The sequence below is a fragment of the Scardinius erythrophthalmus genome (assembly GCF_964197995.2).
Source record: "Scardinius erythrophthalmus genome assembly, chromosome: 21".
In the NCBI taxonomy this organism is placed as follows: domain Eukaryota; kingdom Metazoa; phylum Chordata; class Actinopteri; order Cypriniformes; family Leuciscidae; genus Scardinius; species Scardinius erythrophthalmus.
Window position 1 is genome coordinate 5,498,834 of NC_138241.1, and position 12,285 is coordinate 5,511,118.

Sequence of the window (12,285 nt, forward strand, 5' to 3'; positions counted from 1 at the left end):
CAACATACACATTACCGTACAAAAGTTATGATTTATTTAATTAATTATTTTTTGAGAGAAGTCTCACCAAAGCTGCATTTATTTGATCAAAAGTTTCATAAAAACAGTAACGTTGTGAAATTCTGATATATGTTTAAAATGTAATTTATTACTGTGGTCAAAGCTGAATTGTTTTTCAGAAATCATTCTAATATGATAATTTGATGCTCAATAAACATTTCTGATTATTATCAATGTTGAAAACAGTCGCGATGCTTCATAATTTTGTGGAAAAGACATTTTCCAGGAAATTGCAAAAGAACAGCATTTATTTTGAATGCATTTATCATAAATGTCTTTGCTGTCACTTTTGAACAATTTAATGCGAACCTGCTGAATAAAGGTATTACTTTCTTCAATACTTTTCAGTACAGTATATATATGGCTTGTCTTTCTCTTTAAATGAGTTTATTTTCCTTTCAAAACCCTTTATGTTATGGCCAATTTATTTAAAATCACAATTTTATCTTAAATTCCTGATAGACAAATTGTGAATTGTGGTGAGTCCTGATATCACACACCTCCTCTTTCTAACAGGAAGCGCATCATCTCCTCATAATCCAGAGCGGCCGCCACATGAAGAGGCGTCACTCCAAAGGCATCGGCCCTCTGAAAATCAGCCCCTCTTTCCAGGAAAAACCGCATCACGTCCACGTTCCACGCCCGAGAAATCTACCAGAAACACAAACATCTGTGAATGCTTTACAGCTGTTCATAGGCAAGGCGTGACATATACTCTCAATATTTCAATACAAGCATCAGCTGAACATTTACATCCCAGAATGACAATTTATGGCATATACGTCTTACATAAGGAGTCAAACATTAACCTCATGCAGGGCCGTTTGCCCGTATTTGTCTGCTGAGTTTGGGTCGGCTCCATGTGTGAGGACATCATTCAGCAACTGCAGGTCCACCTACAGCAAAAATCAATATCACTGTGTGACACGGACAAATATGACACCACGTCTCCCGAAGTTCACCAACGTGGAGCATTTGCTTCATGTTACCTCATCTGTGTCTTTATTGCTGGCCGCCAGATCTCGAAAGTGATCCAGAAGCCTTTTATTCAGCTGGATCTTCATATTCTTCAGTCCATCTACAGCGTCTTCATCTGTTGCCAGACCCTTGTACTTGTTGCCTACATATTCCTCTAAAAAGACACAATCATTTAGATTTAGGATTGATATTACGCCAAAAACAAAAGCACCATAGGTATTTATTTTATTTATTATTATTTTTTTATTATTTTTTTGGACACGTTGCATGGTATTACCTTGGACATATATTGTAAAATACAATGCTATATATTTGATATATATATATATATATATATATATATATATATATATATATATATATATATATATGTATATAAAATTAAATAGTTATTTTTTATTATTATTCTTATGTTAAAAATAATTATTAATCAAGGTGTTTTTATGTTTTGAGCATCAAATCATCATATTCAAATGATTTCTGAAGGATCATGTGACACTGAAGACTGGAGTAATGATGCTGAAAATTCAGCTTTGAATCACAGGAATAAATTGCATTAAAATGTATTAAAATAGAAAACATTTATTTTAAATTGTAATAATATTTCACAATATTACTGGTTTTACTGTATTTTTGATCAAATAAATACAGCCTTGGTCAGCAGAAGAAACTTTACGTAATTATTCCAAATTCTTGATCGATAGTGTAATTTTTTAAATTTATGTGTGTCATGATAATGCCATGGTTTTCTTTGATGTAAAAAGATATATAGCACTCATAAATATAATATAAAATACCATACTGTGGTATTTGAAAATGATAATACTTCATGGAATACCACAAAAAAACATAGTACATTAATTCAGCAAATGGTATATTTCAAAGTACAACATTATTACCTTCTGATACATCAATGCACTACAGTACAACTACAGTAGCTTTTTCTAAGGGTAATCGTAATCAAATAAATGTTCCATCATTGTTAAAGTTTGCATTATCACAACCTTCTTCTATATATATATATATATATATATATATATATATATATAGAGAGAGAGAGAGAGAGAGAGAGAGAGAGAGAGAGAGAGAGAGAGAGAGAGAGAGAGAGAGAGAGAGAGAGAGCGAGAGAGAGAGAGAGAGCGAGAGAACGAGAGAGAGAGAGAGAGAGAGCGAGAGAGAGTATATTTACTGTAAATACCTGTGTGTTTCTTCCTCACAGGCCTGCGGGCAGCATGTTTCCAGCGGCTTCTTGTATAGGACGCCAGGTGAGCGACTGACCGTCCCACATCTTTAACTGAGGTCACAGAGACCGGAGGAGCAAAGATTGGCTACAGCCAAAGATACAAAAATCATAAGTAAAGTAAAAATACATCACCAGATAACACAACAGTTTAAAATGTGAGTTGTGCTGAACTCACCAGTTCAGGAGATGGGATATAATAATATGTCTGTTTCCTCACCTGACTGGAGACTCCATCAGTCAGTTCAAGCTCAATGTTATCAGGCCCATCTCGACCAAATCTCTTCATTCTTCTCCTGTATTCAGCCGAGAACACCTGAGGATCTCCTTAAGATGCTAAAAGTGAAGTCACGGCCCCGAACATGAGCTCAGCAGAAGTGTAATGGAAGCAGGACAGCAGAAAATGCGCAGCTTCACGTCAGTCACCCTGCATATCTCTCTTGACGTCTTTAATAACAGGCTGTGTTTGTCTTCACATGATTTGCTTCTCAGTTACCAATACCGTGAGTCGTAAAGCACATGTGTGTTAGACACTCAGTTACACCCTGCCTGTAATAAATCTTGATGAACTAACATTTATCTCATAATGTATAACTAGAGGTTGCACAGGATTATGTTTATGGCACCAGTACTGAGTGTCCTGTTTTAACAGATAATGACCATCAAGGGCATCTAATCACCATAAACCAGATAACACACAGGGAGGCTTGTTTGGACTCTTTGGATTTGGACCACTCTACATTGCCAGCAACTACATTACAATTGATTTCAATACTTTGTTGTTAGCATGTCGCTAAGCTAACCAAACAGAACTCTAGTGAGCATAAAATTACGAAGTATAGACAGATATTAGGTAAAATAGTCAATTTTAGGTAGTCTAAACTATTTATTTTCAAGCATGTGTATCATTCAGCCTCGGCCTGTAGTGTTTAAAGGCCCTGGTGTTCAGTTTCTCTGTGGCCCCGTCGGTTCGGTTCATAATCCGGCCCTGCTGACGCTCATGAGGAGAGAACAATAGTGAAACACTGGAGCGGTAAATGATTGACATGCCAGGAATGCGATGACATCATGCATTGACAGATGTTAAATTACATCAGCAATGGAAGATTGAATGCAAATAGACAAAAATAATAACAAACGTACAATGAAAACAGGTTGACGTGTTATGTTCATTTCATATCATGCCAATATAGTGAGATATTTTCAATTTGAAAAAGAATCATAATACAACTGAATCTTGGTCAGAGCTCAAAAATTCAATAAAATATAAATAAATAAGTAAAAATATAAAATAATAATGTCCCTAGTGTCTCGAAGAACATAATACACATCGAAAGCTGCTGTTCAGTAGGTTTTTTTTTTTTTCAATTCACTTTTATTCAGCACAACTGTTTTCAACATTGATCATAATCAGAAAATGTTTCTTGAGCATCAAATCATCATATTAGAGTGATTTATGAAGGATCATGTGACAATGAAGACTGCAGTAATGATGCAGAAAACTTAGATTGATCACAGGAATAAATTACATTTTAAAACATTAAAATAGGAAAGTGTTTTAATTGGTAGACTGCTTATGATATAATTGAAACTGTCACTTGTTTATGCTTATATTTATGTATTTACCTTGTTTATATGTATATGTATGTGTGTATGTATTACAATATACAGTTGTATTCACTGTATATTTTGTTGTGTATTTATTATTGTCTATTTTGATAACTTGGTGGTGTAATATTTTCATTATTGTTTGTGTTTGTTTTTTGTTTGTTGATGTACTGTTAATAGTAATTTTGTTTTGTTTTTATTATGTTATGATTGTGTTACGTAGTATGCGACGACCCCTCGAAAACAAGATGGTACATCTCTCTCCATTAATCCTAATAATAATGAAGAATAATTGTAATAATATTTCACGTTATTACTGTTTTCACCGTTTTATTTTGGCCTTGTTCAGCATAAAATACTTCTTTAAGAATCTTAAAAAATCTTGCCGACCCCAAACCGTTGTACAATAGTGTATACCACTGCTAGATTTTGAATGTTAGATTGGATCAGGTTAGCATAACAATCAAAGCTGGATTTGGGAAAACTTTCATTGTGGTTATTGAGTGTAGTCAGAAATACAGCAAATTAAATATGTTGGAATTTAATGACTTAAAACAAAAACAAGACTCAGGATTTCATTCAAACATTTTAATAACACTAGAATTTTTTTTCCATCGCACCTAAAATATTTGTGGTTACCACAACTACCATTGAGTGTCAGCAGCATTTCATGATATGTACCTCACAACAGTGATAATGATTTAACAGTGTCCTGCAAGGTTTCCCATTGGTTCCATTCCCTGAGTTTCTGAGCGTATCCAAATCAAGTCTTCATCCGAACCAGTGGTTTCCCATACATTCCCTGTTCCACTCCACACGACAGATCCAGCACCAGTCAAACCTGCACTGTGGACGCGGACACACCATGTGCATACAGCCACCTGAGGAGGAAGATCATGACAACACACCATTATCTGCACTGAAGGAGATAACAGCGTCATTATGACACACTCTTCAAGTGTAAAGATAAAAACAAAGATAACCAACCTAGTTTTAAAATGTGAAACCATATATGCAAAACATTTCATACAATAATTTTCTCATATGACCATATATATATTTATATAACCATTTACATTTCTGGCATTAACTAGACGCAATTTGCTGAATTAACCATTTGTGTATATGTTTATATACACTCACCGGCCACTTTATTAGGTACACCTGTTCAACTGCCCGTTAACACAGATATCTTATCAGCCAATCACCATTACAACAACTCATTGCATTTAGGAATGTTGACACGGTCAAAACGATCTGCTGAAGTTCAAACTGAGCATCAGAATGAGGAAGAAAGGGGATTTAAGTGAGTTTGAACGTGGGATGGTTGATGGTGGGGATGGTCTGAGTATTTCAGAAACTGATGATCTACTGGGATTTTCACACACAACCATCTCTAGAGTTAACAGAGAATGGTCAGAAAAAGAGAAAATATCCAGTTCTGTGGGAGAAAATGCCTTGTTGATGTCAGAGGTCAGAGGAGAATGGCCAAACTGGTTCACATCTCTGAACACACAACATGTCGAACCTTGAAGCAGAAGAGCTACAGCAGCAGAACACACACCGGTGACACTCCTGTCAGATAAGAACAGCAAACTGAGGATACAATTCACACAGACTCATATAAGATTGGAGAAATGTTGCCTGATCGGATGAGTCTCGATTTCTGCTGCAACATTCAGATGGTCGGGTCAGAATTTGGTGTAAGCGACATACAAGCATGAATCCATCCAGCCTTGTATCAGCGGTTCAGGCTGTGACTGGTGGTGTAATGGTATTTTCTTGGCACACTTTGGGCCCATTAGTACCAGTTGAGCTTTGTTTAAACACCACAGCATACCTGAGTATTGTTGCTGATCATGTCCATCTCTTTATAACCACAGTGTACAGTCTTCTGATGACTTCCAGCAGGATAACACACATCACAAAGCTCAAATCATCTCAAACTGGTTTCTTGAACATGTTCACTTTACTCAAATGTCCTCCACTGTCACCAGATCTCAATCCAGTAGAGCAGCTTTGGGATGTGGAGGAACGGGAGACTCACATCATGGATGTGCAGCAACAAATCTGCAGCAACTGTGTGATGCGATCATGACAATATGGACCAAAATCTCTGAGGAATGTTTCCAGCACCTTGTAGAATCTGTGCCATGAAGAATTACGGCAGTTCTGAAGGGAAGAGGGGGTCCAAAACGGTACTAGCAAGGTGTACCTAATAAAGCTGAGTGTGTATTAAAAATTCCACTGTGAGATACAGTATTTCATGCAGTGTGCTCTGTGTACTGCACATTGTGGATAATAATTTAGATTAGGGCTCTTTAACAGCGGGTTTGCGACCCCTAGGTGTCTGTAGCGGTACTGCAAGTGGTTATTCACAAATTATTGTTTGATTTCAAACTAAATTAAAATCTGTGTGGAACAAAAATTCCATATTAAAATGCATAATGTAAAATGAAAATGCTTATTTTTATCAATAATGGGTGATAGACGTACAGTTTCTTACAATAGCATGCACTGTATAACGGTCCTGGATCACATCATTTTCATCATTTTTAATTTTCAGTTTTTGTTTACTGCAAGGTTTTTTTTTTTTTTTTTTTTTTTTTAAAGATTAGCTAAACAATCGGTCTGTTGTTAAACAACAGTCCGAACCATTGAACACACTGTACTTCTATCCCTCACAGCCTCGTATTCATTCCTGTCAGAAATGAAATATGACCCTACCCTGTGCATAAGCAGTTTATAAACTGTAGTCTGATACTGATTACAAATTACATGACAGAAATTATAATTGGAAACAATCTATTGCATTACACATTATATAATCCATTTAATGCCGACTTTAATGTTTGGAATCTGATTACGTTATCCAGATTACATATAATCAGTGACTACCCAGCACTGTAAACAGTCAGTAATAGTAAAAGTAAGAGCAGTGTGGTAGGACTGTATTCTGAAAAGCCCCTGAGAAACTAGAGAAAGGTAAAAGGTCCCATCCGTACCGTTCTTTTCCACGGGAACTTGGCATTTGGGACAGGGGTGAGTGGTTTGGGCTATAGTGTCCTGTGTGGCCTGATCCCAGCGGGCAAGACGAGCCGCTTCTTCATCTACAACATAACCCTGAAACACACGCGCACACACACCGCAGAGCAGGGATCAAACACAGCACAGGCAGACTTGAGCTTTAAATTCCTCCTCTTCTATGGTTCTGTCATGAATCAGGTGATTTGGGAATGGCTTGCACTGACACTCTTATGGTTATAATATCAGGCGGCTCAACCAAAAAGAGAGATGACTGATGATATCTGGCCAACATTAACTGAACTGTGCCCATGCATATGTGATGTGGTAATATTAGAAGTGTGTGTTTCTCACCTGTAGGGCACGTCCTGTTGCTGTGGCCATCGTGTGTGTGCAGGAGCCCTCATGATACTCTTCCTTACAGTCCCTGCAAAACACCAACTGACACAAACAGAAAATCACTTACTATATGCCACAGCTCTCATATTGATCAGCAATTACACTGCACATTTTAGAGTGGCCTTTTATTGTGGGCAGCCTAAGGCACACCTGTGCAATAATCACGCTATCTAATCAGCATCTTGATATGCCACACCTGTGAGGTGGATGGATTATCTCGGCAAAGGAGAAGTGCTCACTAACACAGATTTAGACAGATTTATGAACAATATTTGAGAGAAATAGATATTTTGTGTACATAGACAAAGTCTTAGATCTTTGAGTTCAGCTCATGAAAAATGGGGGCAAAAACAAAAGTGTTGCGTTTATAATTTTGTTCAGTGTATTATTATTATTAAAATTATTTTCCTGTATTTAATTTATTCCTGTGATCAAAGCTGAATTTTCAGCATCATTACTCCAGTCTTCAGTGTCACATGATCCTTCAGAAATCATTATAATATGCGGATTTGATGCTTTTTGTAAACCAGAAACATAACCTTTCTGTGACCTTTACACGTGAAGCAGGTGATTTTTACAACGGTAAAATACTGTAAACTATTCCAGAATAATGTGCAGAGACAACTAAAAGCCGTGTTAGTATTTTAGTATTAATTGTATACTTTTTTTAAATATTAATAATTAAAATTATATATATATATATACACACACACATACAGTATAGTATAAATTCATAATTTGAATTATATAAAATTCAGGCAATTTACATAATATAAAAAGTTGATGAATGTTATTACTTTTGCCATTTTTATTATAATTTTTCAATAGATTTACTTTATTTTTATTTTATTTTAGTTGCCAAGGCAATTTTTCTAGTTTCCCCCCTAATATCTATATTATATTTTATCAAAATTAGCAAATATCTTGAAATAGTCTTAGTTAACAGCGCTGACTAGATGTAAACCATTCATCACAGGTTTAATTCCCCAATACTTGCAGACACTTTGGCTCTGATTTCTAAACGAGTTCTGATACGCCTCGGTCTGTTTGAATTATCATCATGTTTACAATACCAGTTTATGACGTAAATAGCACAAATGAATATTCATGCAGGATCGGAAGGCCACACAAGAGGGCAGTGTTTCTCCATGCCCGTGTGAACACACACTCTTCCTCCACAGCTCTTCTGAAGCTTCACTGATCTAGTGTTTCTTCAGAGATCCAGACTGTGAAGTAGGGAACATCACATCATCTTTTTGCATTATAATTTCAGCTGCTCATGACAGATCCTCCTCTCAAGGTCTAGAGACAGATGCTTCTTTGTTTTCCCTCTCTCCAGTAATGATGAGAAAACACAGCTCTTTCGACAGCCACTTTCTTTCTACTTTTTTTCACCCCGGCTATCATTTGTTCCCTCTCAGACCCGCCACCCTTCATGTTTATTACCCTGGTCGCTGGTGTCCTTCTCCAGCACACTCATTTCTCCGGAGTGTGTGTGTGAGCCAGTGCGTTTGATGTGGAACAGTGTGAAACCCTTCTTAGTGTGAAATTGTGTGTCGGTTTCTTTACTTTTCGAGCAATGGGATTATTTGAATTATCAAGTCAGTTCTCGTCACTAATAAGCATTTCAACAGGTAATATGTTCCCGCAGAACTCCCAGAATCCTCCGCAGATTCAGAACATCTGCCAGTCATAAAGCTGATCATCGTGCTTTTGTTTATTAAATATCTGAGCTAATTATGGAATCCTAAACCTTCTGACTAATTCTTTTTCATTTTTTTCCCCCAATCATTCATCATTAACCGAATAGAGATTTAAAAAAGATTACAGTAATTCTACTGAAAAAAAAAAAAAAAAATCTAGCTGAATATATAAATTCTTTTTTTAACATAACTATGAATTTATACCCATTGAATTTAACCCATGACGTCTTAGGATTTATCATTTTATTTTTTTAAATGTTTAAAATCAGCAAAAAATGCTGGGGGAAACACTAACAATTGCACTTACTTTGACATTTGAATTTATAATTTATTCCTGTGATCAAAGCTGAATTTTTCAGCATCATTACTCCAGTCTTCAGTGTCACATGATCCTTCAGAAATCATTCTGATATGATGATTTGATGCTCAAGAAACATTTCTGATTCAGTCAGAACATTTCAACATTTCAGTCGTGCTGTTTCATATTTTTGAGGAAAATGTGACAGTTTTTTAGGATTTCTTGACTAACAGAAAGTTCAAAAGAACAGCATTTATTTGAAATAGAATTATTTTGTAACTCAATTTAACGTGTCTGAATAAAATAATTTCTTTTTTTTTCTTACCTTAAACTTTTCAAAGGTAGTCTTTCCACAAAAATATTAATCAGCAAAAACAGAAATGCCACAGGAAAAAGTTGTGTCTGTTCTTTAAATGTGTCATTCCATAACTGACTTATAGAGCGCATTCTGTAATAAACTTTGTCACTTATACATGCCGAACACGGGGCACTATGCTATAGGACGCTTTGATCTGGGCTCCAGCGTTTATACATGCAGTCAACTCCGTTTGCACTTGTGTGTGTGTGTGTGTGTAGACTTAGACAGGATCTGACAGTGGCAGCCTGATGTGTGTTAAATAAGAACGTCAGAGTGAAACGGTGAAAGAGTTCTTAGAGAAAGAGACTTCTCTGATCATCTGCCAGACTGATCTCTCTCTCTCTCACACACACACACTCACACACACGCTCACAGTCCTGACCCAAATGTATGGCTTCAGTGCAATAACAGCATCTTTCTGACACCAGGCTCACGGTCCCCAGCGCTCAGAGCCATAAACACGAGAGAACAGACAGATCGTACAGAACAGTTTCTCATAAACACGCCATTTTAAATTTTAAAATAGTCACCTGACGTTTCCTACAATTAGGGCACAAATCAAGTGTAAAAAGTTTTTTTTTTTTTTTTAAGGCGCAAACAAACGAATGGTGATACACTGTGATTTTCCCCTGTATGGTTATTATTATAACTCAACTGCTAAGGCAACATTTCTCATAGTCATATTGCTTAACTTGATGAAAAAACAAAAAAAAAAACAAAAAAAAAAACTAATAAATAATAATAAAAAATATAAACATGATAAAACACAACAAAATAATCATTAATAATTAATTGTTTTAAATTAAATAAAAACCAAACAAAATCTCATTCAAAATATTAAAAAAAAAAACTATAGTAGTATCTCAATGATACTATAATAACACTTTTTAAGAGTTGTAAATAAATGTTTTTTTCTTCAAAAAAAGAAAAAGAAAATCACATTTAATTCATTATGTAACCTGCCATTTCATTTTAATAATTTGTGAAATTCTTTAGCAATATCTGGGTGAAAATTGTTTTAGATCAACTTTTTAAAATTTCTCATAAAACACACACACACACACACACACACACACACACACACACACACACACACACACACACACACACACACACACACACACACACACACACACTTTAGAATAGGGTTGATTATGTAGCTTGGAAGTTGCTAGCTATTTTGGCACAAAATACAAGTATATTATATTTTATAATTTGTACAACTGAAAATATAAAAACTTATTTACATTCAGCATTATCAATAATATCTGTTGTTCCAGTACAGCAGATCTTTCTCCATCACTACATCTTGATTCTCATGAAGCTGAGAGCTGACAGTTCACACTCACTGTACACACAAACCACCACAGCAAACCCTGCTGCAATTCACACACACTACAAAACTGACACTGAATACAGCGAGATCAACTCTAGTTTTCAACACACACTGCTGATACAGGACAAACAAAAGAGAGGAAGGCCGAATAAAACGGAAGAGAGGATATAGAGAGGGGATATATTGATTTTCCTGTAGGTGAAGTAGGACAGGTTGCGAGGTGTCCCTCAGGTCCAGAGCGTGTAAAAACCTGTCTGTGTTTTTATGTGCCATCGTTGGTATATGTGTGTGTGCTGGTGCAAACGGTTCATTAACACCACCTCCAATAAAGCCTTTATCTGCAGCTCACAGACGCAGCTCTGACCACAGCAGAAACCGGACACACACACACACACACACACACACACACACACACACACACTCACACGGACACTGTAGAAGTCGTGTGGTTAGAAGATAAGGGACAAGCTCTCCAAATTCAAACTTATTAACAAACACAAAAATAGACTAAATCACAGCTAAAGCTACACCTGTACGTAACCATTAGCCAATGTGATCTCACTAGCAAAAAAATATCAGAAGAAAATATTAAAAATATTAAAATATTGCCCACCACAGGATGTTACGTGCCATAAAATTTATTTCAATTTCAAAGTCTTGAAAGTCTTGAAGTTCCCAGTCATCTTATTTTAAAGGTTCCTAATTTTGTTTTGGGTTCTCCTACAATTGATTTACATGCATCCAAGGTCAAAAAACACTTTAATCTTCTCATAATATACACTGCAGCATCACCTCTTTTCTCGAAGAGTCTGAAACGGTTAATTCAAAGATTCAGTCTCTCTAAACTCCTCCTTACTGAGAGCAGACTCTGCTCTGATTGGTCAGATGGCCCAGTCTGCTGTGATTGGTCGACCGCATACAGCACGTGTCGGAAACAAAACGAAACAAAAAATAACTATATCTGGATGTCAACTTCGGCTCTTCCTCAGCGCTTGATACACAGTGATACGAACAGTAACGATAGCGTCCGTATCAATTCCAGCGTGAGTCCTCATTCTTTCGAAGTGGATTCCCAGCGCTGAAAACATGTCAACAACACAAACCAAATTCTTCCAGTCTCAGCTACAACTACAGTGTATGAGTCAAAGTAGATGTTCTCCACGGGCAGCCAATGAAGACCATAGGCTGACATTATGCAAATTTGTTACATTGTTACATAGGTTTGTAACAGGGAGTGAGACTGGAATTACTGACGACTCGTTTCGGCAGTTCAGAATCGAT

The 12,285-nt window shown here is 36.3% G+C and overlaps 1 protein-coding gene across 3 annotated transcripts in view; it reads right to left on the reverse strand.

Moving 5' to 3' along the window:
- Positions 1-4,202: 4,202 nt before the first annotated feature.
- The window catches only part of prkn (parkin RBR E3 ubiquitin protein ligase), a 206,021-nt gene continuing 197,938 nt past the window's right edge, over positions 4,203-12,285 (reverse strand). For 2 of the 3 annotated variants that reach the window (XM_081350922.1, XM_081350924.1), the window contains exons 10-12: positions 7,265-7,351; positions 6,892-7,009; positions 4,203-4,767 (exon numbers count right to left, since the gene is read on the reverse strand). In XM_081350922.1, the coding sequence (XP_081207048.1) occupies positions 4,658-4,767; positions 6,892-7,009; positions 7,265-7,351 (315 nt within the window). In that variant the 3' untranslated portion in view covers positions 4,203-4,657. The remainder of the gene's footprint in view (positions 4,768-6,891; positions 7,010-7,264; positions 7,352-12,285) is intronic. The other variant, XM_081350923.1, reaches the window with a different exon arrangement.